This window comes from Panicum hallii, chromosome 9 (assembly GCF_002211085.1).
Source record: "Panicum hallii strain FIL2 chromosome 9, PHallii_v3.1, whole genome shotgun sequence".
Lineage (NCBI taxonomy): Eukaryota > Viridiplantae > Streptophyta > Magnoliopsida > Poales > Poaceae > Panicum > Panicum hallii.
The window spans coordinates 2673235-2698264 of NC_038050.1; the positions used below are offsets into that span (position 1 = coordinate 2673235).

Below are 25030 nucleotides of genomic sequence, written 5' to 3' on the forward strand. Positions count from 1 at the left end.
ATCAAGATTCGACCATCTTTCGCCCCAAGAAAATATCTGCACACTGGTACCGGAAATGCACACCCATTTTTCAATTATTACAACCAGTCCCTCTCCGCTCGCGCACAATTTGCAAAATTCGAGTAACATAAGGCGCAAAACTTTACCGTAATTGCAACCCGGTCCTTCCCCTTCCCGTTCTTCCCTTAAACCTACTATCCCCCCTCCCGCCGCCGCTTCCTCCCTCCGCACGCGCGCCGCCAGCTCCGGCCGTCCGGCGACTCTACCGCCGCCTCCTCCTTCCCCTGCACGCGTGACCCAGTTATCTCCGTGCGGGAAGCCTCTCCGCCGCCGCGACCGCTGTCAGACGGTCCGTGGAAACCCTACGGCAGCCTTCCGCCCGCGCCCCGCTAATTGCTCTAGGGATGGCGACTTCCGCGCTGCTCCGGGCTCTCCGGCGGCCTTCGTCCGAAGCTGCGCTGCGATTGGTGAGTGGAGTTTGGTCTCTTTTAGCTCTTTGGTATCCCTACTACTGAGATTTGAATAGCAAGCTACATGTGTGGCGTTGGTGTCTAGAAGTGGTTCAGGAGGGCACAGCGGGATAGCAATGAGTAAAGGTCATGTTTTTCTGCAATAGCAGATGAGCATTTGCTCTATTCTGTAGAGAAAGTCTATCATCTGAAAAAAAGCTGATGTTCGTTTTCTTTGTTGAGTAGCCACTAGTGTGGATTGAAGTTCTTGGGGAGGAAAAAGATGACATAACTTCCATTGGGAAAATTTATTCTCTCCTGCAGATTCAACAAAAAGGAGCCATTTATTTGCTACGTTTGTGCTACACATCCTTTGCTTTTGACTGATTTGAAGACTTGTGTAAAATTAATTAATTCCCTGGATTATTTTTATAGTTGCACAAACAAGAGGCAAGTGACATCTTCATTTCATTTGGGTTGCTTATTTAGGATGACACAAACACTATGGTTGCATAGGTTAGGTAGACATAGTTTCTTGATTCAAAAACGAAGTTATCTAGGCGACTAGGCCTTTTTCCCTGTCCAGTATGTGATCTAATCAATGTGGGATGTTTCTGGAGTTTGATTAGCAAATCCTGTTTTCATACTTTATTCCTTTATATTACATTGCTGCCTGCATTTTACTAATTGCCATGTGATTGCTGTTTCATGGTGCAGGCAACGAGCGCAAATGCGCAAGCAATTACTGGATATAGACATTTGAATAACAGGAATCTAAGTGTTTTCAATGAGTTCTCGAAGCAACTAAAGGGGGAAGCCAAGAGGTATGTGTTACTTTCTAAGGTCTCCACCGCTATGGAAACCCAGAAAAAAATGAACAAAAAGATCAATATAGCATTCATATAACACTATAATAGTTGTATGCATTTCTTTTTTGATTCTATACTACTTGATCACCTTTTATAAACAATTATGCTTATCAACACTTTTTTGCTTCATTTATTATTTTTTGTTGCAGTAATCCTGAATTCCAGAAATCCATGAAAGAGTTCGGCGAGAAACTTGGTGTGGTAAAGGAAGACCTCAAAGTAAGGTATAAGTTGACAGAAGTATCACATTTTTTTCATTTTGAATCTTCTACATATTGTGGTTAAAATTAGGATATACTTTTGAATGAAGAAGCTCTGTACTTTTGAGTGTCTTTATTGAGGACATCACAAATATGATTTATGCAGAACTAAGAAAACGACAGAGACAATATACAAAAGTGTTGATGATGTTTGGACTGAAGCTGAGGAGACATCTAAAAAGGTAAGTCAGCCACAGTGTTTGTCATAGTCTCATGGGTGATTGTTTAATATTGATACAAATGTGTCCTATTCATTTCTTTGTTTATTTATGCTCATAAACTTATGGGGCCATTCTTTTTTCATTTCTAGGTTACTGCAAATATCAAAGAAAAAGTATTTGCTGCTAAAGAAGAGGTAAGAGATAATTAATATCACTTTGATACAGTATGCATATGAATTTTTTTTAGACATGTATTATTTGCCTTGATTGAATGGTTAACAGGTAAAGGAAAGTTTTGGACTTGGAAAAGAAGAGAGTACAAGTTGCAAGGATGGTTCGCCTGGAGCTTCAGAACATGAGAAAACCGAGGCATCCTCACATTCAGATGGCACGTCTGAAGATGCCAGCCATACATTGTTTACTAAATTGAAGTCAACAATCTCATCTGCTTCACCTGCTGTATCTGGTGCATTTGCAAAGTTGAAGGATACAAGAGTATCAACTTTAGCTAAGCAGGGATATGAAGTTATCAAGGATGAACTAAGCTCTACCTCTAGCAGAAAGAAGAAACATCAAGCTAGACATGCTTCTGCTAAGGTAGAAAAGAGTACAAGAACTGATTTAGTTATTATGCCAACAAAGAAGTCAGTGCTGGGTGAAAAATGGGAAGCATTTAAGAATAAGGTATATTTAGAGGAGATCGTTCAACTTTTGTTCCTATCTTTTTCATATAAATCCCCTATCTGAAATCCCCTTTTTTTCTCTCTATAAGATCCGAGGTCACCCAGTCTATAAGAGAGTTGATGAATACACCAAACCTGTTGTAACCAAGGGACAAGAGGTACCATAACAATGCTGTACAGTTGTATTTGATGTATTTGGTCAAACATAGTTTTCTCTTGTAGTGATATACATGTTTTGCCTATGCAAATGAAGGTAGCTGAGGACGTCCGAGAAAGATGGGAGACAAGTGACAATCCAGTTGTTCAGAAAATTCAAGAGTATGATGTACTCCATCATTTCTTTGTTCTATTTGGTTACAAAATTTGATCTTCTATTTGTTTCTCTTATCAGTTAGCACATTAGATATTGTGTCTTGAAAGCACCATGTATGGCAACTGCATGGTGCATTCATGGTTGCCAATCCATTGGTGTTGTTAATAACACAAACAGGGATGAAACATAAATGCTAATCACTTTCTTGTATATGCAAATCAATTAAATTTTGCATCTGACATGTTGTTGGTTTCCCTTTGTTCTTGTCTTGTAGTTTGAATGAATCTTTGCTTGAAGAAACCACAGCTGCGGTGACATTCAGGGAAATTCGGCAACGAGACCCGTAAGGCGCCTGTAACATAACTGAGAAACTTACGAGGTAGATGAATTATGTTTCACTATTTTGTGCACAGGTCCTTTTCTCTATCTGATTTTGTTGCTGATGTTCAAGAAATGATCAAGCCTGTTCTCACTGCATATTCAAAGGTAACTCTTATCATACTAAAGAGAAATCCTCTCGTTCATTGAACTAGTATGATTGCTGCATCAAAAAAAAAACTAGTATGATTGCTGATTGTACTAATGAGATGGGTTGGTTGTGTATTACTCCCACCTTTCCTTGACCAACTAGTTTAAAGATTTGTAGATTATAACCTAAAATTTGGTACCACTGGATTCATATTGGAACGCACTTACTATGATGTCAGTGTCATGGTCATGAACATTATAATATATGAGATATTAACGTACAAAATGCTGTTAGACCCGCACCGGGTCAAACTGGGCCCTACGTTTTGAAAAGGAGGGAGTACTTTACATATATCCGGTGAAAGTAGTGCGATTATTATGAAACTAGCGCGTTTTAGATAAGTTTATAATTTCAAAGGGATTTGTTTGATAAGTTCAAATGGACCGATTGAAATTCTGTCTAATTTACGTGAAAAGTCACACACACATACATTCTAAGAATCTTTGGTTATCTCACAATAACGTATGCTGCTTTCAGGGTGATGTGGTGACTTTAAAAAAATATTGCACCAAGGAAGTGATTGAGCGCTGCAAAGGAGAGAGACAAGCGTATGCATCACAGGGCATATTTTTCGATCACAAGGTAGGCCATTTTTGACTCGTGTGTTGAACATTCCCTTTTCCCAAAGCTTTAGTGAGTCAAATGTTAAAACATGTTCCCTCTTTTTAAATTTAATCACACTCGTGTTCTGTACAATACTTTTTTTGTATTCCCTGTAACTTGTTGCTCCTAAGCTGCGAACAGCATTCTGCCTTTGTTAAAGAGAATAAAGAAAAAAAATCTTATATTTCATTGCATTTCCAGATCCTGCACATTTCTGAAGCTGATGTATTGGAGACAAAAATGTTTGGATCTTCACCCCTGATTATCTTGCGTGTAAGTACTTTAGTTTCATTTTGATTTTTTTTTTTTGTCTTTCTGAGTTTATCCTGCTTACAATGTATGCTTGTGTCCAATATATTTCAGTTCCAAACGCAACAGATATACTGTGTTCGAGATAGAGAAGGACAAGTCATGGAAGGAGGACAGGTAGGCTATTTCCATGGGGATATATCTAGCCATCTTTTCTATATGTTTGTCACGGGCAGTAGGCTGATTATAGGGTAACTTTATTGTGATCTGGTTGACTGAATTTGTCTCTTATCATGATCTTTCTCATGCTTGACTCCATACTTGATAGAACCTGGTAAATATGCCCATGAACCTTACTGCAATTAGGTATAAAAACTAAAGTAGTATCACAAACCCTCCACCTGAGTTTGGAACTTTGGATGCTCTGCAAACAATGTACCTAGTGCTGTGAAGGTGAAATCTTTCCATTTTAGCTCAACAAGGGCAGTTTTACTTGAATCTGATTGGTACCATGGTGGGACTCCTACAATAGCAGGTCGTTAGATGTTTACATTGGTTTATATGGATAGCTCAAGTTTTTATCCACTGGCATATATATGACAGTGAAAAGCCCAAGATTTCCGGCACCTCATAGTTGACAGGTGACATCGCAGTGTAACAAATACTAATTCTATTTTCTGGTGTAAATGTTCCAGGATACCATTCAAACCGTCTTTTATTCGTGGGCTATGCAACTTCTTGACAGCGACGAGGTGCCAGAAGAAGAATCATATTACCCGGTTTGGCGGCTGCGTGAGATGCAACAAGCCGGCATCAAAGCCCTCATATAGAGCAGATCATCTTATTTTTGTTCTTGCTCTTTCTTCATTTGATCAGCTCTACTTTCACTGCTGCTCAACGAGCCATGTGCAAGAACGTTGCCCTCTCGGCGCAAAGCAATTTTCCACAGATTCTTTCTTTTGATGTGTCCCGATGGTAGCAGTCTGTTCCTATTCTTTCCACTGATGTATCTAACACCTGTGTTGCTCGCAAAGTTCACGCCGTCTACTGAACGCCGTTCTGCTGAAAAACCGTTGCAAGCAGCATACTTGTGACTTTTTTTTGGGATCGGAAATGATACACACAATAGTTGTCACGGACAACATAGATCCTGAGTATATATTCTTTGGATTCGCCCTTTATGGCCTTATGGGTGCTGATGAAACTTCCGAAGCTCCATTCTATCACAGCAGAAAAGAGTCAGCACGGCCTAGCTTTGGCAGTTTGGCACCGTGGGCCGAACTGGCGCGCCACACCATGCGTCCGCTGCCCGAGACAGGCCAAGGATGTCTGCTGCTGCTATGTACAACTGCTCATCAGGGCGTGATGCGCAGCGACCTTGACAGCTTAACAGGTCGAACAGAAAGCGCGGCAAGCTCCATTACAACACCGCTATGTAACTTCCAAGTGCCAGAAGAAGAATCATATTACCCAAAAAAAACTTCCAAGTGATCATCTGTATATTCATGTTGCCAACACTCCCTCCGTTTTAAATTATAGATCGTTTTGATTTCTTTTAAATACATAATTTCTATAACATAGATCTAGATGCATTGAAAATACTTTATATTTAAAAAAGCTAAAACTACTTGAGTAGATAAAGTTCAAGACACCAACGCATTGTTCGTCTAGTTGCAGTCAAGTTTGTTTTGCAGTTAAGTTTGTTCTCCCCAAGTACCTTTGCCCAGTGATGTCAGGCGCACGTGGCCAAAGAATGGGCACCCAGCATGTTCAAGTTGTTCGCAACTGATCGCTATTAACCAATCAATAATGTCCAGTCAGAAAAGAGTTATGTCCTCGAATGTTACAGGAGCCTAAAATCAATACGCTTTGCAGAAGGTGGGGAAATATACAACAATGACACGCAGCTCAAAGTAGAACCAGACCACAAACATGAGTTATCCTGTACAGACCTGTGCTCCCCAAAGCACGAGCTTATTGCCACCTGACTAAACCCGACTGTTGCCAATGGATGAGCAGACCCACTCAGACCGTGAGACTTGCAAATAACAGCTCATATAAACATCTTTTGGTCGAAGGCAGCTGAAACCGATGGTTCCTACTTCACTGAACCATGCCAAAAAAACAGACTCGATTCTCTCAACAAAATCGAAACTTGTCATGGTGCGTGCTTGTTCTGACTCATGAGCTTGTCTTTATTTGTTCATATTTTTCACCTATGCTTCCACCTTTCTGCTTTTGAAATTCAATGTACCGTAAAGTGCTAGAAAAGAAGGCCTCAGTAGATGGATCAGCTACAGTGTTGTCACTTTGCATCTCGGTCCTAATCAGTTCGATCAAATCTTGAATCACAGTATTTGTGATCTGTGGGATTCCTTTCTCAAAGAAGTACAAGTACCTGAAAATGGTGGAAGTACGAGGGTTTACACAGGCAGAAATATTTTATACACCAGAAAACAAATAAAATATAGACTCGAGTTTACTTGTTCAAAATTTCGATAAATAGAGTCACAGATCCACTGCTTCCCCTTGTTGCATTAGCCATCTGTTGCGCAGCATTTGCGATTCTCAAGGCACGCTTTAAACAAAGGAGAACCCTGGAACGAAGTTCAAATTAGGAAGTCAGTAATATCTCAAGTTCAAATTAGGAAGTCAGTAATATCTCAGATACTATTAAATAACAGTTCTAAAGGCTCTAATATAAAACCTTTAGTTATCATTTTTCTGTATGGCCATGAGATCTGGGACCATGACATCATGCAATTAGTTTGACCAGACATGAACCCATGGCATTATGATAGATACTTGTCTCAGTACAGTTGTGATACAAGTGTGCTAACAATTTATTTGCAGGACTAACCAAAAGATGGGCAACATAATCATGAGACCCGTAAGCAGTGTGTTTACAGTGTGTACGATCAATCGTCTTACCTTTCACCATCCATTATTCCATCTTGGTCATCAGTCCAGAAAAGATGTGAACACGCATAGACTGCTCGGCATTGATCAGGCTTCTTGAGAAGTTTTGCTGAGTACTGCACAAAATAGTAGCAATGTTATTGACATGAGGTGTTTTGCAGTCGGTCCAAAGAAAATTGATTCCAGGCAAATAACAGGGTTTGAGAAGGCTACATTAAAGCAAGATTCATTACCCCTGTTGTCTTATGGGTGAGGGTGTCTCTGTTTTCCACCCCGAATATATTCATTCGCTGAAGGGTTCCAATTATTAAGTGAATTGCTGTTATTTGAGCCTTCGAATCCTGCTTGTGACAAAGAAACATTATAAGTGAAAAATGGAATGGGATATAAATGCAACCAATTGTACTTATAAAGGCGCATAAAATGACATTCACGATACAATACAGAGTTGCATCAAACAACTCAGGTAAGTAATCGTTCACAGATGGAATGAGGTGGGAGGGGGACGTACCGCAATTTCTTCTTCATATAAAATGAATGCTTGCGTAAAGAATTCATAAGCAACTGGTTCCAAATCACAGTCATTGGCAGCCTAAATTAAGAATCATAGTCAGAAAATAGAAAGAATTATGAAAATTGACGATAAATTGTTTTTTCTTGGAAAAGAATAGATTGTTACAAACATACCTCTGCGCATTGCAAATACAGTCTCAGAGCTAACTCGGGAGAAGGAACACATGAAAGCGCTTCAATAGTCTGGACAAATAATAAGAACAATGAGTGTGCAGACGAATATGGAGAGATCGCATGAAGCAATTTGCAATTATGCATCTACAATTGGGTGTACCAGGTTGTTACTTATTAACCATAATTTGCCAACAACTTCGAGTTACTTAATGCTGAGAAATATGTGCTGTTCCTTGGCATTTCCTATTAAATATTACACATAGGCATGGAAAGCAAAATTATTTATAACTGAAAAGCATATTTTATACTGCGTCTGTTCTGAGAGTGGAACTCAAAGTAATATGCATGCAAATAAATCTATGAAATAACCTGATGCAAGATCTGGAAGATTTTTTTTGGAGTTGCAGGCACGTCCTCCCCAGTGACATCTCCATCTTGACCTTGTAATCGCCTGACCAACTGCAAATAAGACGAGTTATCCACATAGATGCTTCAATGATAATAGCTGCATAGATCAATGTACAACAAAGTATGATCTGTTTATGTTTTGCCAGTACCATGAATGTGTCTCTTCAATTTAGGAGGATAATGTATATGGATGCATCTAATCACTAATATTGTCTCGATAAAAGGCAATCTAAAAGCACAAGTGGAAAAGGACCCACAGTGGCATAGTCTTATTGAGAGTAAAAGTCTTTTGCATACTAAAAAACAACATTCAATCATAACATGAAAATATTTTGAATTAAGAAGATTCCTCACATCTCAATATTTTTAAAGAGTGGTAGAACAAACCTTGAGAGCGGAGAATACTAATGAAGGTACAGTGAAAGATAGCCGCTTGGGTCCTCCGAGAAGTACATGCTTCTGAACAGTACATAAGATCTGAAAGACCAAGAAACATATTGCAATTAAAACTTCGAAACTGAAACGGTTGAACACATGCATGCTGATATAAATAAGTGCTGCCTAGCAACAAAGTATCATGATCAGCAACTAACATTAAATGACAATTTTCCTTATTTTGGGAGAACGAATATGGTCCAGTGATATGACAAAATAACAGGAAAATTCAGTTTTTGCAAGCTGATACACAAAGATAAAGGTTTGTGCAACACAGATGCATAGTAAATAAACATGTCCACAAAGTGGAACCGATGATGGAGACCTGTGTATTTTTGTATACTTTTCAACGATATCAGTAGTAATAACAAATGTACCTTCAGCATCTCCTCATGATCATCATTGTGCAACATATGAATAAGGCGTGCTACAGAATTCTGTTCCTCTTTAAAGTCCTCTTCATCAAGCTAAAACAATAAAAAAGACATAGTTATAGTTTGAGCAAACTTGATTGAAATTGAAATTCAAATGTTCCATGCTGATGTAGCCCAAGAAGATAACAGCACTAAGTAGCGGGAAGAAGACCACAAACAAGTCGAAATACACTTTTACAACAAAATGTATGGTCTCACCTCATCATCTTGAGTTCCATCCATATCTTTTATAAGCCCCTTAATTAAATCGAACAGTGCCTCAATCTGCAAGAAACAACAGAGCCACACGATTAGTTGTTTAGTAATTCGCACAGCAATATCATAACATGAAATATTACCTTGTCAGAAGTGGATATGCAAGTTGTGTTCTTCATTATGCTCTGAATTATTACCACAGCCATCACTTTGGTTGTAGCATTATCCAGATAATCCATAACTCGAGGATAGTTTGAAAGTTCCAATGCAGTAACAATGTTGCTATATTTTTCCAGGGGGGCACTAAGAAGTGCAACAATTTGCTTTGTTGCCCTGCTATCTTCAAGTTTTGCCTTGCCTGAAAGTTTCTTGACGCATGCACCCTGTCCAATGAAAAATATAATATGAGCTTGAAAGTTCAATTGGCATGAGATCATTAATAAATTTACATCATTGGCATACTATCAATTATAGTACAACAGCTTCATAGATTTAGCAACAAACCATAAGACAAGTGACATAATTCATATGACTGTCTAAAGAAGACTAACCAGCACTTGGTCAACATAATCAAGCCGATCCGGATGTACACGGAGAGTAAATGTCAGAAGCGACACGTATAGAGTTACTGCTCCAACAACCGGCATGTCAGGTTGGGCTTCTATCACCTGCCAAAAAACCATAACTCTGCCATTTAGGTTTCCATAGCCACAGCCAAAATAGCTATGCAATTTGAACAGGAATAAAAAAACGAAGTTACCTTCCCAATTGCATTACTGAACTTCGCAAAAGCTTCAACTTGCAAGAACTCTGGCAATACCTGCATAGTTCATTTATGTCAAGCATACACAGAATTTGTCTTTAACAAGTGATCTAGGGAAGCTTACTTCAGGACTTGAGGCAGCATAGTTAGACAATCTGTCCATAAGTTGCGACAGTACTGTTTTGATATCAACACTTGGCTGCAAGATAAATTTAAAAATGAGTTTAGTTGTTGGTGTAATAAATAGAATTGCATGTAAATTCCCAAAATAAATCAAGCTTCACAGTATTCAGTGTTTGAGCTTGGTTGGATAATTCTACAAGGTAGCATGTTAGCAATAAATGCAGCTTATAGCTATGTCAGGGGACCGTAAATCAAACTTTCATCATCTAAGCATGCTACTATAGTACCACAGTATTAGCATATAGTTATAATGTAGTTTTTGCTCTCACAAGGCACTAGTTTTACCCAAAATAGATGCCAGAGACATAATGAATCAGTTATTTTGTATGTGTAATTAACATCAGTACAGGATTCATGTGCATGTGAGCTTATTTTAGCTGAACTGTTGGAATCATATGTCTACTCCTTGTCAGTCATACAATTTACAAAATCACCATTTTTTACCATTGGGATAAAAGAAATCTATAATCCAATTTGATCTAGATAACAGAAGGCCAGGCAAAGCAAAGCAATCAAGTCCTAGGTGGGCGGATTCAACTAAAGGTATCAGAATGATGGATTACAATGCTGAGTTCACATTGACAAATGCATAAGGGGATCAAGCCAAGAGAAGGTAAAGTTGGCAACCTGTAGCTGGGGAAATGCACTCAATAGTGTTTCCAATGTCTGTAAATGATATTCGTCTGGAAAGACTTGGATTATGCAGTCCATCAGGTAGAACTGTGCAAGGTCATCCTTACAATTAACCACCTGCCAATAATATTACTACTTCAGTTTCCAATAAAATCAAGCTATTATAATCATTTACTATCAATATATTTCTGATTGCAAACCTGTTCTAATATCCTCGGAAGCACAGTTTCTTTGTACATATCAAGGTCAACACCCTCAATCTGGCTAAGTACATGAAGGTTTTTGCCTACCTAAACAAAGATTGAAAATTTATTTTGTAAGTGACATGACTCAAAAAACAGTGGAGTAGAATGTGTAGAAATGTATTTGAGTTACCAGATCACGCAGTTCATTCCTTTCCTTCCCCCGCTTTTCCTTTTCCCTGACAGGCCCCTGCAGACCAGACAAATCACTTTCTGGTTTCAGCTAGGATGGTATAACCAGATGAATGGCTTAGTTACTTGTGTCATTCATATGGTATGATAAAATGCATGGTAAAAATTTAAGAAGCGAAGGCAGGTTCTGCTGTAGGTTACAAGCCTGTGCATACCTGATGCTGCATCCGGACCCAGAGTTTGTTCATTTCTATGAAATTCTGAAGAACGAATTCAACTGCATCATTAATGCTTTCAGCATCCCTGCATGATTAAGATTCCAAAACATGACGGGACCTATAGAGATCATTTGAAGAGGAAATATACTATCTGGAAAACTTGTTACATTCTGCATGTCCAACTCCCAGTAAAGATGAATAGAACTAACTGCAGATTTTTGTCATTGTAATTATCCATATTCAAACAGGGCAACAGCCAGTGCCATCTGGAGAGTTAGGAATTGGAATATACAACTAACGAAATGGCTCAACAAAGTGATGATCCTGAGTGCACAGGAGGTGCAGCACTAAAACAAGTGCAAGATTGCATTAAGTATGAACTGTACAAAATGAAGGTGGGGATAATTGACAATAGTGCCAATGCATCTTGTAAAATCAACGTCTCATATGGTTTGTAAAAAAGTAATGCTACAGGATGATAGAATAAAATATGTAAATAACCAAATTTAACAGCCTACCCAAACTGCTTCAAATTAAAAGGCTTTATTGTCGAGCCAAATGAAACAACACCAGGTTTCTCTTTAATATCTACAGCTACTTATGCTATTTTTGTGCCAGTCAACAGTAGTGCATTCATTAAGAAATAAAAGGAAAAAAGAAACCATATTACACAGTTCAGTAGTTGTATATTGGCAAAAGGATCCTAGAATTAGCATGATACTACTGGAACTCAAATCAAAATGAACTGGATTAAGAAACAGCATAGCATGAAGTAAAGGTGCAGTACCCTTCATACTCGGAACCAATATCTGGCAATTTGTCTCTGCTTATCTGAGAAAGGTAGCTTCTCAGGAAAAGGCCACGAAGAGGATGTTGAATGCCCCGACACATTTCAACGAGGTCTTTAAGAACATCTTTAGCAGGAGCCTCTTTCGACTTAATGTACACAGATCCCACTGTGCACAGGAGATAACTGGCATGTAACAACACCAAATCAGATGTATGTTTTCATGAATCATAGACAAACTCCTTGGGAGGGGGGCTCTTCATAAGTTTCACAAATGTTTTAGTACTAGTGGTCACAAAAAAAAATAGTATACTGGAAAACATGAACATCAGTTGATCTGATTTTCATATAATGATTTTTATACAAGCTGACTACAGTAAACAGCGAACAGGTAAACTCCAATAATGCTTGCAGTCATGATCTATGTAGAATTCTACCAATAACATCCTGCTTATACAGTGCGTGAACTTCCTTATGTTATGAATAAATCAACTGCAGTACTTGTTTCTTTATCTCTAGCTTGAAAGTCAAGTTAGATGTTTAGGTTCCAAACCCCCCCCCCCCCCCCCACTCTGGTCCGTGCCTCTGTGCTCTGTTCAGTCTTAAACACTGTAATTCCGTTTCTTGAAATGGAATTGGGGGTGAACCTCGTTTCAAAAAAAAAATCAACTGCAGTACTAACATCTATAGATAAGGGCTCAGTGAGACTAAAACAATACTACTCTACTCAACAATGCTAAAAGAACTATTTAATTTGATAAGATATACAGGGAAACCTTTAACCCTGTAACATATTTTTTTGTATTGGGGGCTCTTTACCCCCCCACCCCCCCCCCCCCCCTTCTTCTTCTTAATATATTGATGCGCAGCTCTCCTGCGCGTTCGAGAAAAAAAAGAGATATACAGGGAAATTGGAAAGTGCTGTCCAAGAATCAAGTGCTAGTAAAGGCCTGCACACCAGTGTGAAAGAATTTCCTGGTTTCGCGGTCTTGTTTTAGAAACATGTAAAAACTCCAATCAAATAGGATATTCATGACTGCAATCACATAGTCATTCATGTGGACCTTAACAGAAAGATGACACACGCAGCACACCAGCTTGATTCATACACTCTGACCGAGAGTCTTGTATCACGAAGTTCTTTATTCTGGATGCTGATATTACAGAGAAGTCAGGGACATTGATTGCGAGCCTTTTGGGATGAAAGTTTTTGTTCACATGCAGTTCTGGGAGCTATCCTAAGATGTTGCAATACTCCTCGCGAGAAAACAATTTTGCCACTTGAGCAAGTAACAACTACATGTGAAAGAGAAATCACTAGTGACAACCTGACATGATGATGATGTGCTGAGTTAAAGACTTGATACTGGAAAGGTGAGCTAAACTCTACTTCACTCATGACACACCAGCACATATGCACTTTATTCCAAGTAGTATTTTCAGCACAGCAAAGACTCGCTCACAATTTGAGCTCTCAAGATAAACAAACTATCTCATTGTTCTGAAAAGGGACGTGTGCTTTATTTTCCTCACTAGCATTTAGTACATGGCAATGAGAACTGAGAATTTGCAAATGGGGGCAGGAGCAGAGGAGCCTCACAGTCTCGGTAAGACATTGCCAGCATGTTGAACAAGCTCGTACAGATCAACGACGGAGCAGCTGCCCCGCCGGGTCTCCTCCCTGAAGAACATCTCCAGCTTCCGCATCTCATCAAACGCCCTCATGTCTGCAGCCCAACAAGTCAATCCCGTCAAACCCCAATCGATCCCACTCCCAGAGTTTGACACCCAGTCGCTCCGAATCCACAATTACTCACAGAGCTCGTAGTACTTGTGCGGTGAGAGTCGCGAGGTGCGCAGCTCGGAGAGCATCTGCGCCGAGTACTTGAGCGCGTCCTTGAGGTTGTTGGAGTCCTGCGCCCAAATTGCACGATTGGAGCACACACCGAGGAAGGAAGCAGCGGTTGGGAGGTGGAGGTGGGGGGATAGGGTTCCGCGGGGCGGCTTACGAGGGCGCGGTGCATGTAGAAGGCGTTCTGCTGGACGCCGGCGATGCCCTCGGCGAGCCACCGCTCCTCGTCGTCGGCGCCGCCGTCGGGGAGCATCCTCACCGCCGCCGATGCTGCCGCCATCCGCGCCGCCTGGCGAGGTGGATCTGGTCGGCCTCGCCCGCGGCGTCGGGACTCGGGGTTGGATCTCGCGTGGGCTGTCCCCGAGGGGCTGGCTTGGCTTGGATCGGTGCGGGTGTTTGTGCTCTGCTGCTCTGTTCGTCGCGCGTATTTTTATTTATTTTCTTTTTCCCGTTTGTTTTTATGGTTCGATCGGGATCAGATGAGTTGACGCGCTGCTGTAGCGACGGCTGACTGACAGTCCGGCCAGGATTCGAACCTGTTTGGTTAGTTACGTCAAAGTTACGTACTCCTAGGACTTGAAGGTACTTAAAAAAATTGCGAAAAAAGGATCTTTAAAAGTTATGTTTTATCAAAATTGTGTATTTTGCTTCGAAGGTAGACATGCTAAGCAGGTAGGTACACTTGTATGTCTCTTTTATTTGTGTCGATGAAACAAACATTTTTTTTCTCTTTTTTGCAAGGTCTTTATATTGCTCAAAGAGTTTCTGCAATTCTCTTATGTTAGAGTTTCATAAAGTTTTACAAGATCTAATAAATAAAAATTAATAGACATTTAAAGCAAAAATTTTCTGTTGCCTTGCAAGTGTTGTGTTGCTCAAATTGTGCTAGATACTCTTTATTTTCGAATGCTCTCATCTTATTGATAGATAGAATAGAAATAATCTTACACTTGGTATATATAATTGACTTTCGAGCAAATTTACATGTGATAGAGCTTTCACGTTTGTTGTATGATAAAAAGTAGGTATAAAACCAATGATTATAAGATGTAACAACCGGTGAATAATATTTTGCAAAAATCACGTGTATAAAGAAAAGAGATGTAACCATTCAAGAAGATTTCTATAGTGATAATTTTCTATTTATCATCATTAATATAATCGCTTTGAAAAAAACTTATTTTTATTGATATATATTTTTTTATTGATATATAGTAATCTTTCCTTACTAGATTGTCCTTCTATTTCATAAACTGATAAAGCTACTTATGGTGAAACCTATCCACTTGAATCTAAATCTTCAACTTAGAATAGGTAGTCGTATTTATATCTACATATATATTCATGGCGGTAAGTTTGTGACGATCATTTCAATCTCAAATCTAGTAGTCAGTCTAGCATAGAATACATAAAAAATATTTTTCTATAATTAAATATTTTTTAAAGCGATTCAAGTCTTTTTCGTATAGGAGTTTAAAACTCTCCACTAGCCTATCAGCCTCAAATCACACGAAACAAAAACGAAAAAACTCCCTTCTTGTTTAAATCTCTCTCCCCCTTGTTAACTTCCCCACCAAATTCAACAATCCCACCTCGCCTCGCCTTCTCCCCTTCCCAACCGCAAAAACCAAACCCAGCCGCAGAGCCGTCCCCTCCCTCCACGCTTCCGCCGCCGCCCCTAACCCTACACCTCCATCCAATCTCCCCCGCCCCGCCGCGCTCGATTCGCATCGATCCGGCGGGTTCCTGCCTTCCCGGCGCGAATCTCGCGGCGCAGCCCGGCCATGGAGTTGTTGGCGTCTTTGGCCGCCGAGGAGCGGTGGCTGTTCCCGGCGTTCCTCGTTATGTACGCCGCCATCTACTGCGTCGGCCAGCTCTTCGTGTTCCGGCGGTGGGCGCTGCGGCAGCGTCTGGACGGCTCCAGCTGCCTCATCTCGCTCTTCCACGGGACCCCCGCCGCGCTCGCCGCGGCGGGAACCATCCTCGCGCTGCCCGCGGGGTTCCGCTCCTTCGCCGCGCCCAACGCGCGCCTTCAGGACCACGTCCTCGACTACAGCATCGCCTACTTCACCATGGACCTGCTCCACTATCTCGCCTTTCTGCCCGCAGACGTCCTCTTCATCGCGCACCACCTCGCCACGCTCTTCGTCTTCCTCACCTGCCGCTACATGGTCCGCCACGGCGCGTACGCTCTCCTCGTCCTCCTCGTCCTTGCCGAGGTCACCAGCCTGCTGCAGAACGTCTGGACGCTCGCCGGGATCTGGCGGGACCAGTCCCCCGCTGCCGCGCGTGTCTACGGCGCCCTCTCTCCGCCCTTCTACGTGCTCTACACGCTCGTCAGGGGCGTCGCCGGCCCTCTCTTCCTTCTCAAGATGACCGTCTTCTACCTGTCTGGCCAGGCTGTCGACGTCATACCGTGGTGGGTGCGGATCTCTTGGATTATTGTTGTCGGCACAGCCATTGCTGTCAGCAACCTGTGGATTTGGAACCTCTGGAAGGAGCTCTTCAGGGAACGGAACCAAGCTACAGAAAAAGCAAAGAAAGACACATAATAGGCCATCTCACTCTAGCCATGAAATGGTGTACCAACCATGTAGCAGCTGAATCTTTCCAAACTGCCCCAAGAATCAACACGGATGTTGAGGACCATGATTTTGATGATATGGTAGATGCTGCTCTCAAATGATATTGGTGGGGAATGCTTATCTGTAAGATTCATCTCTTCATTCCTTCATTGAAAAAAATCAGATCAGGAAACTAGTTTAGGGTGCATTGTGTGGAAAAAATTATTTGAAATTGTGTGATATCTCTCTTGTGGGTGATCAAAATGTAAATGTACCGCTCAATAAACAATGACAGGGTAGGCTGTTGTTTGTTGCCATTGGCATTGGGTTTGACTGGAATGTTGCTTCACGTTGTGTGCAAACGTTTCCTTAGCTGCCTCCAACAATTTAATGGTTTATTATGCTGCTCGATGTTACATGTAAAAATCAAGCGACCATCGAATTGTCTAAACAATTGGTATAACCATTCATAAACCAATTTGGTCCAAAGTTAAGTTTACCTACCAGAAGGAATTGGCACATGTTACAGTTCACCATTATTGAGCAGTTCACCATTCCTTCCAGAAGGACTGCGTACTTCTACCTTGGGCCAGAAATCCGAGAACACTACCTATTCAGCCTCCCCTGCAACCAGACCTACATAGAATGCTGAACATTCCAAAGCAAATGACTTGGCGATAAAGGTGGAAGATATGCAAATGCCCAACCTTCTTTCCAAATAATAAAGATTAGCCCATCCACTTCAGAACAAAAAGAAGATTCAGTGTCGCATGATAAAGGTAGTTTCCTAGGAGCTAACCCGTCAGAAGGTCCTTCAACACCTGTAGGCCTTTTGAATAGTACAAACACATGGATGCTAGCTTTGCCCTCTTTCAGCGCTGCTGGATTTGGTGAAGGATCACCTTGTAGTTAAAAGATGGGAGAGTTTTTATAACTCTCATGGTTTGACTCACCAAATTCAGTTCAAGCTCCTGATCAGATGCAACTCAAGTCATTTGATGGTCAACCAGAATTAGGTGATCAGGCTGCTCTACAGAGCTGTATGCCATCAAAAGTACTGTCAGATCTGTGGGTATTCAAGATCCTGTTCCAACTGTGCCAACACCAGCTCTAGCAGAAGAATCCCTGATAATGAAACCATGTTCCAAACTACTATGATCTAGAAGCTTTGGTATATATCTTTTAGCTCAGCTACTAGGAGCTCTTTACCTTGACGTCTCTGACTAGTTACGTACCATCCTCATTGCATATTCTTGGTCAGGATCTCGTCCTATGGGCTCAAGACTCTGATTTGATTCATCCTGAAGGTAAATGTCTATGTATTACAAAATTTGTTTGCTGTTCAAGATATGTATGGAAAATTAATCAAATACCATATAGAGATCTATCTTTTCGTTTTGTAAGTTTTGCATCAGTGTTCTGTGATGACAGAGTTGGTTCAAGAAGTGTTGTGCTGTTGAGTCTAGAATCTTTAAAGGCTAGATGCACCGTTGACAGGGCATTGGTTGGCCAAGGGTTTAAGGAGTATATATTCGTATAATGATTGTTCTTGTGATAGTGCAACAGTGGGTGTTATTACGTGTAGATTGTTATGTGTGGACTCACTATACAACATACATGTGATCATTTCCTCTTAATCACAATTTCAGTGCAAACAACATTGAAGTTGCAGGGGTATTGCATTAACACCCAGTCACTTAGAGAGAAAGATATATTCAATTTTGGTTTCTAGAACTTGAGATATATCTGGCAATTTCTGAATAACACCCAGGGTCTTTTTTATTTAATTTCTATTTTGGGATTTCGTGTTCTGATCTGAGAGAGATCCTGATTAGGAGCTGGTAGATTCAACCGTGTTGCTTTTTTTTGTTTGTGTATGGAGTATGCAGTGAATATTTATATTTCCTGCTACCATCTTCTGATTTTTTTTCTTTGCTCATGCAGGTTACTCTTACAAGAGAGACAGAAGATGTTAAAGTTGACATTGATTTTGGAAAAGAATGGAGGGCAAATAAAATATATTGCCGACAGGTAATTCCTTGAATTGTCCATTATGTGTTAAGAAATATCACCTACATTCCCTTAGGAAATGGCTAATGTCTAATGTCTAATAATAGTGGACTTGATTTAAAAAGATAAGAAACATATATGCCCTGTAGAATGAGAGATAAAGATTTATCACCTCTTGTTTTACACTTGCACGCATCATTCGCATTGCCCTAACATATAGTATGCGAGTGGTCGCCTCGTTGAGTAAGCACTGTTCGTTTAGGATGTTGCTTGATGTGATCATGCAAGTAGTCTGACTTGTGTCCAACCTGGGTCAGTGGTACGTAAATGGTTGTAGCGTCATGTGTTTCCTGTCGCTCTGTGCTGTCTGACGAGCGTAAACCCATTATGTCCTGCTCCGTTTCCTTTCAGTTTGTACTGACGCTCCCAGGCACAATTTCATTTGAAAACTGGCACCCTAGATCGCGGTGGGTGCCGAGAGCCAACCATCGCGAGCGTGAAAAGAATCACAAGAAGGGAAGATTCTAGTGCAGGACAGGAGGATGCACCTCTGCAAGTAACCATTGGATCCCTGCACTGCAGCATTGCCACCATGCTTTACTTATTTATCGTGCCTGTGATGATCCTGAAGCACGAACTCTGAATCAGCTCTTGACGGTGGGTTTGTAAAAGCTCTTGGCAGAGGCTGGAAAGCGTATGCGTGGTGGTGGCGTTTTTTACCTAAAAAGGAACCCGGTACCCTCGTGCTGACAAGGTTGTGCATTCTGCTCCGGCATATGCGTATATGCTCGGCGTGAAGCATCCGAAAGGCCTTGAGACGTGATGTCCACATCCAATGGAACTGATGCGAGACGAAACAGGTCGGCGGCTGAACGAGGTGACTTGGCACATTCTGATGGGGACGAATCCCATTCCCTTCCCCGCAAAATCGCACGGCTCGATCGCAAAATCGACAGGGTTTGGGGTCCCTTCCGGTGCGAGACGAAGAGAGCAGGGAGGTGAGGTTCCCGCAATCCCCCTGTCCTCAAAACGTCAAAAGCCCCGAGACTAGCACGATTCCCTCGGTTCCCTGCCGTGCCGTGCGCGTGGCCGCGCCTTTATTTCTTCTCCCCCCCTCCCCTCACCACCGGTTCACCACCAGCAGCAGCAACCGGTGGTAGGAAGAGCAAACAAACCAACCACAACCAGCGAGGCAGCAAGCCGACAGGCAAGCAGACCAGCAACCGCGCCGGGTGGGCGGAGCAGGCGAGCGAGATGGGTTCCTTCTTCTCGAGCTTGGTCACGCCGCCGCCCGCGGGCGACGACCCCAACTCCGCCGTGGTCGCCGCGCATTCCAAGGCCACCTACGACCAGCAGTGGGAGGCCGCCAAGAGCAGCGGCAAGCTGGTCAGCTAGCCCATGCTCCTCTTCCCTTTGCTTCTCCTCGTTAGCCCCCCGCCCCGTGTTGGGTGTTCTGGATCTGACCAGGGTCGTCTGCCTTGCTTGCGCCGCAGATGGTGATCGACTTCTCGGCGTCCTGGTGCGGCCCCTGCCGCTTCATCGAGCCGGCCTTCAAGGAGATGGCCTCCCGCTTCACCGACGTCGTCTTCGTCAAGATCGACGTCGACGAGCTCGCGGTACGCATCCTCCTTTCGTTCCTTCTTCCGGTGTGCTTTGTTCGCGGCCTCGGGGGCGAATTCGGCAGCCGCGGTGTGAGAAGCTAGGGAGAGCTCGCTGAATTGGCGCTTGTATCTTGGTTGGGGAACGATTCTGACCTAGCCTTGGTATGATCGTGTAGCAAGTAGCATTCGCAGAGTCTTATCTAACAGTTTCGAGACCGGAAGAGTGGGGAATTCGTTGTGATTTTCCCCAATCATCCAGATGTTCCGATATAGCTGTGCGAAAATCGACCTCAGTTCTGCTAGTCTGGGAATCTGGATGCATCTTTGCATCTAGTTGTACTAAGCTTGATCTTGATCTTGTGGAATTAGATTCAAACTTCACAGTGTACTCACCTATATTGATGCGTTTTCTGGAGCTCACTCCAGTAGAACCAAAGAGAGAAGAGAGGGCTCAAGCAGGCCTGTTGAATTATTAGAACGCGTCGTGCATACCTTTTTTGTCCCTGTGAGCCTGAAAGCCAAGACATAGGCCATCAGAATCTGATGCAATTTTCTGGGGCTCCAATTAGCAGTATCACTAAAACTAGTAATTTGGTCAGGTTCAGCCTCAAATAAAAACTGTTTCATCATGCTCAGAGGTCAGAGCTCAGATAAATTGCATTTGCGCCCACCTGAATGGGACAGATTATGTTTATGTGAAAGTGTTGATGCTATCAAGGTGCTAAAGAAATAGGTTATAATGGATGTCTAGTAGCGCCTACATGGATGGATCAACTGTATCCATCCGGACTCACAAGTTACAGGGATTTGAAAAGTTCAGTGGTAAATTATATTCAAATGGAAGACAGTATTCGGGAGTAATTTTGTATGTTAGACAGTATTCGGGGGTATTTTTGTATGTTCCGAATAGTGATTACGCTTTGAGAACATATTTTAAAGATTGCACAGCTCCACATCCAGGAGCAGAAAAACGAGGATTGATTAATGTAGGTGAAGGCAACATTGAAATTTCCTTCACAAGGCTGCGATGGCAGTTTACATATTCAGACATTCAGCACTGAACATTTCTAATTGATGACACCTTCAAATTTTTCAGGATGTGGCAAAGACATGGAAGGTGGAGGCGATGCCAACATTCGTACTAGCCAAGGGTGGGAAGGAGGTGAGCCGTGTGGTTGGGGCGAAGAAGGACGAGCTTGAGAGGAAAATCGGCATGTTCATATCGTCTTAGTCACACTAACTTAACAGCTCATGCAATCCCATCATAGTACCGGTTTCTGGTTTCTCTCGAATGGTAGGGGGGCTCCTGTGGTTTGCCCAGGTTGAAATGCCATGTCGTTCTCTTCTCTGAATGCTGCAGAATTTATGTGAACTAACCGGTGACAAACGTGCCTGGGTTAATAAAGTTTCTGAGACTTGGATGTGAATGTGTCAGTTTGCCTATTCGGTTTACTCTAAATGAATCATATGAGTTTGCTTCATTGCATGGGTTTCAGAATTGGAACAGAGCTGGAGGTGATGATACTGTGCTGATAGTTTCTGCTCTGCGAAACACCAGGGTTTATGCTTTTGGCGTGTTTCGAACAAATTTGGTTGATCTGTTTCAGCTTCACTGGTGAATTTGGCATGTTTATGCGGGTTTACCTAGTATTTTGGATGATTTTACCAAGGATTCGGTGCTCGCACATCATGTGAGTTTAATTCTGTTCCAATTTCCAAGTGAGCTTCGAATGTTCCATGCGAGTTTGACTTGTTCCCCTATTGGCATATCCCCGAAACCCCTAGCCTCGCTGACAGGTGGTGCCAATGTGACCCCACCTTCCAGTGTGACAAGCTAGAGCCCCCGGTTTCCCCTCACGCGGATAGTCCAGTCCCTCCCATGGCGCGACTGCGCGAGCAGCCTCGGTCTCTCCTCCTCCAGCGTCTCATTGCCTCGTAACCGCCGCCGGAATCGACCGATCCAAAGCTCCGGGTTCTATCCAATCCACGAGGGGATCCCAAATGGCCATGGCGGCCTCGGTCCTCGCCGCGACCTCGCCCCAGCTGACATCGTGGAGATGGAGGCCTCTCCTCGCGGCGCATCCACGGGCGAGTCCGCCTCCCGCACGGCGCCTGCGGGCGCCCGCTTCTCCTCTCCGGACCCCCATTCCCCGCAATCCTTGTTCCGGAGCCACCGTCGCCAGGACGCCGTGTACGGCGGCGGTATCATTTGGTGCGAAGGCGGAGGTCACGGAGCGGGAGCGGGAGGCGCCCGATTGGGACGTTCTGAAGCGGGTGGCGCTGGTCGCGCTTGGCTGCTGCGCTGCAGCCGCCGTGCTCGGCTGCGGCGCGGCGCGGGCGGCGGCGGAGGACTCGATCAAGGCGTCCGGGTTCGGGCTGCGGGTGGCGGAGTCGCTGCGGAGGCTCGGGTGGCCCGACGACGCCGTCGTGTTCGCGCTCGCGACGCTGCCGGTGATCGAGCTGCGGGGGGCGATCCCGGTCGGGTACTGGATGCGGCTCCACCCAGTCCGCCTCACCGTCCTATCCGTTCTTGGGTTTGTAACTTCGTATCCTCTTCATCTCTCTCTTTTGGTCAATGCTGCACCAGTACTTGATCACTAGGTGTTCGATGAATTGCCGATGCCCAGTAGTTCAGAGTGGCAGGGATTACACGCCGAATATTTCTTTATGCCAATCCAAATTGTGGGATATATGCTATTTGTTCTGAACTAATGTCTATAATAAAAGTAGCGAACACTTCAGAACCTGGCTTAACGCAATGAAATTCACATGTTAAATTGGGGTAGTAGCTTCTGTCTGGTCGACTGAACTATGCATAATCAAACAACTTCTGAAATTTACGGATTGTGTAGCATATGCTGCAGAATGATAACTGCGATGACATGTGAACTAAGTGAATATATGCTGGTTAATTTTGTTCAGTGTTTTAACTGAATATTCTAGTTAACTAAAGTTTATCCACAGAACAGCTTACTGCTTACCTATTATCTTTATGTACACCTAGTATATGTTCTGGTGTAATTAATTGTCTATCAGTGGATAAGTTGCTGAAATCAAAAGATGACAACACTTGATTACCGATTTAAACTTGCCCTAACTAAAAAGGAGTATAAAATGTTAAAGGAAACACAAGACGAAGAAGCAAGGGACTGAAAACAAGATAGTGACCACTGACCAGTAGCGAATTAAAGATTACTGTTCTTTAGCTTATTCCAGCATTTGAATTACTAGTCCTTACAATTCTTGTAAGTGATTACTGTTGCAGTGATGATTATACCCTTTTTAGCGACACATCCAAGAGGAAAACTGCCTTTTATCAGAATTGGTACAAAACTTATTGTTGATTCATTCTCTGAATAAGAAGGTTCGTGGTATATGTACAGATTTTGATTCTTGCTGTCTCTTTCTCCAGGAACATGGTGCCTGTGTCGTTTATCATCCTCTACCTGAGAAAACTTGCGACTTATCTCTCCCAGAGAAGCGCCTCTGCAACCCGACTTATTGACCTCCTCTTTGAGCGGGCACGACGGAAAGCTGCACCTGTTGAGGAATTCCAATGGCTTGGACTGATGTTGTTTGTTGCTGTTCCGTTTCCAGGAACAGGGGCATGGACAGGAGCGATCATTGCATCCGTCTTAGGCATGCCGTTCTGGTCAGGTTTCTCGGCAAACTTTGTGGGAGTCATCCTAGCAGGCCTGCTGGTGAACTTGCTCATGAATCTCGGTCTGAAATATGCGATTATCACTGGAGTCTTTCTGTTCCTAGTATCAACTGTGATGTGGAATGTACTTCGATCCCTCAAGAAGTCAGTCAATGCCAAATGATCTAATAAAGTCTGCACGAAGTTGTTCTGATGTCTTCAGAGCTCAGCCTTATGAGCGAATTACAGTTGTGCAAAATTTCCTCACTTCTTTACTTTTGCTTGTATACGCAGAGCAAACTCTCGAGCTATATGTTCTCGTCTCTGCAGCCGTCACCCAGTGATTTTAGTAGAACCATAGCAGAGTAACTGTAGTCTTTGTAGGTACACAATTTATCGATCAAGCTCCCATATTTATCTCACATTGAATCTGCTGATGATTACATCATAGTTAAGCACTTGTTTATAGAAACATTGTGAACTGGGTTTCAACGGGCCTTGAATTGAAAGCCCCCTTATTTGGTACTGGGCTTTTGAAGGCGGCAATAGCTAGGACTCTCAAGGCCCATTGAAACGCGGCTTCCCAAGGATTCCATCTGCGTCTCCCTCGTCACCAGTGACCAGCCCCCGCACCGATCGATTGGAGCCCTTCGCAGCTCCTCCTCGACACCGCCGCCGCGCGGCAGCCATGGATCCGGCTAAAGCCTTCATGGCGATTGGGGTCGTCCTGTACCGTCTGAACCGCATCGCCGACGACGCACCGGGGCCGATGTGGGAAAGCATCTATTGCTCTAGCCTCTAGGAAGGTGGCCTACGGGTGCGGGAGGCACGACCAGAAGCTGGTGGATGGCCTCACGCTCTACGTGCGCCGCCCCGACCACCCGACGGACCTCACCTCTACCATGACCAGACCAGGGACTCCTCATCCTCATCGTCAACTTCGGTCCTATCATCGCGACGACGAGGACTTCCTCTGCCTGTGCACTCCGGCGGCGTCGCCTGGCATCACCGACCGGCCGTGGGATACAAAGACGCTGCACTTCCCGGATCTTCCTGACGCCTTCAATGCCGAGGCGATGTTCTCGTTCGAGGGCAAGGTCTTCTGGGCCGATCTCTCGCGAGGTCTCGCGTACCACGACCTGCGCGCCACCGCCGGGAACCCCGCCGTGGAGTTCGACTTCTTCGGCCTGCCCTACGGGTACGAGATTCTC

General features: G+C 43.2%; 5 protein-coding genes across 6 annotated transcripts; 4 read left to right on the forward strand and 1 right to left on the reverse strand.

Annotated features, from left to right (window-relative positions):
• The first annotated feature begins 209 nt into the window (after positions 1–209).
• On the forward strand, positions 210–5255 carry LOC112875591 (mitochondrial import inner membrane translocase subunit TIM44-2-like). Its single transcript, XM_025939484.1, has 14 exons — positions 210–467; positions 1167–1273; positions 1468–1542; positions 1685–1760; positions 1889–1933; positions 2022–2423; positions 2512–2580; positions 2676–2740; positions 3010–3078; positions 3149–3221; positions 3742–3846; positions 4069–4140; positions 4231–4293; positions 4812–5255. The coding sequence occupies exons 1-14, from the start codon at positions 405–407 to the stop codon at positions 4944–4946; spliced, it is 1419 nt and encodes a 472-aa protein (XP_025795269.1). The 5' UTR covers positions 210–404; the 3' UTR covers positions 4947–5255.
• Positions 5256–5883: 628 nt separating this feature from the next.
• LOC112875590 (vacuolar protein sorting-associated protein 35B) lies at positions 5884–14447 on the reverse strand. The gene is made up of 22 exons (XM_025939483.1): positions 14162–14447; positions 13970–14066; positions 13753–13879; positions 12153–12338; positions 11363–11450; positions 11149–11205; positions 10974–11063; positions 10768–10890; positions 10082–10156; positions 9955–10014; positions 9746–9862; positions 9338–9577; positions 9198–9263; positions 8943–9032; positions 8518–8607; positions 8092–8181; positions 7723–7791; positions 7547–7627; positions 7269–7376; positions 7048–7151; positions 6600–6713; positions 5884–6514 (listed from the first exon to the last, which is right to left on the reverse strand). The coding sequence occupies exons 1-22, from the start codon at positions 14282–14284 to the stop codon at positions 6298–6300; spliced, it is 2412 nt and encodes an 803-aa protein (XP_025795268.1). The 5' UTR covers positions 14285–14447; the 3' UTR covers positions 5884–6297.
• Positions 14448–15564: 1117 nt separating this feature from the next.
• On the forward strand, positions 15565–16885 carry LOC112873192 (TLC domain-containing protein At5g14285-like). Its single transcript, XM_025936210.1, has one exon. The coding sequence runs from the start codon at positions 15789–15791 to the stop codon at positions 16554–16556; it is 768 nt and encodes a 255-aa protein (XP_025791995.1). The 5' UTR covers positions 15565–15788; the 3' UTR covers positions 16557–16885.
• A 2739-nt stretch (positions 16886–19624) lies between these two features.
• Positions 19625–21606, forward strand: LOC112875633 (thioredoxin H2-2-like). Its single transcript, XM_025939558.1, has 3 exons — positions 19625–19964; positions 20072–20194; positions 21276–21606. The coding sequence occupies exons 1-3, from the start codon at positions 19833–19835 to the stop codon at positions 21408–21410; spliced, it is 390 nt and encodes a 129-aa protein (XP_025795343.1). The 5' UTR covers positions 19625–19832; the 3' UTR covers positions 21411–21606.
• A 258-nt stretch (positions 21607–21864) lies between these two features.
• Positions 21865–24236, forward strand: LOC112875632. Of its 2 annotated transcripts, XM_025939556.1 has the most exons (3): positions 21865–22713; positions 23445–23504; positions 23592–24236. In XM_025939556.1, the coding sequence occupies exons 1-3, from the start codon at positions 22181–22183 to the stop codon at positions 24001–24003; spliced, it is 1005 nt and encodes a 334-aa protein (XP_025795341.1). In that variant the 5' UTR covers positions 21865–22180; the 3' UTR covers positions 24004–24236. The 2 variants fall into 2 exon arrangements, with proteins under 2 accessions (XP_025795341.1, XP_025795342.1); XM_025939557.1 differs by lacking the exon at positions 23445–23504 and having other exon boundaries at positions 21890–22713.
• Positions 24237–25030: the final 794 nt, after the last annotated feature.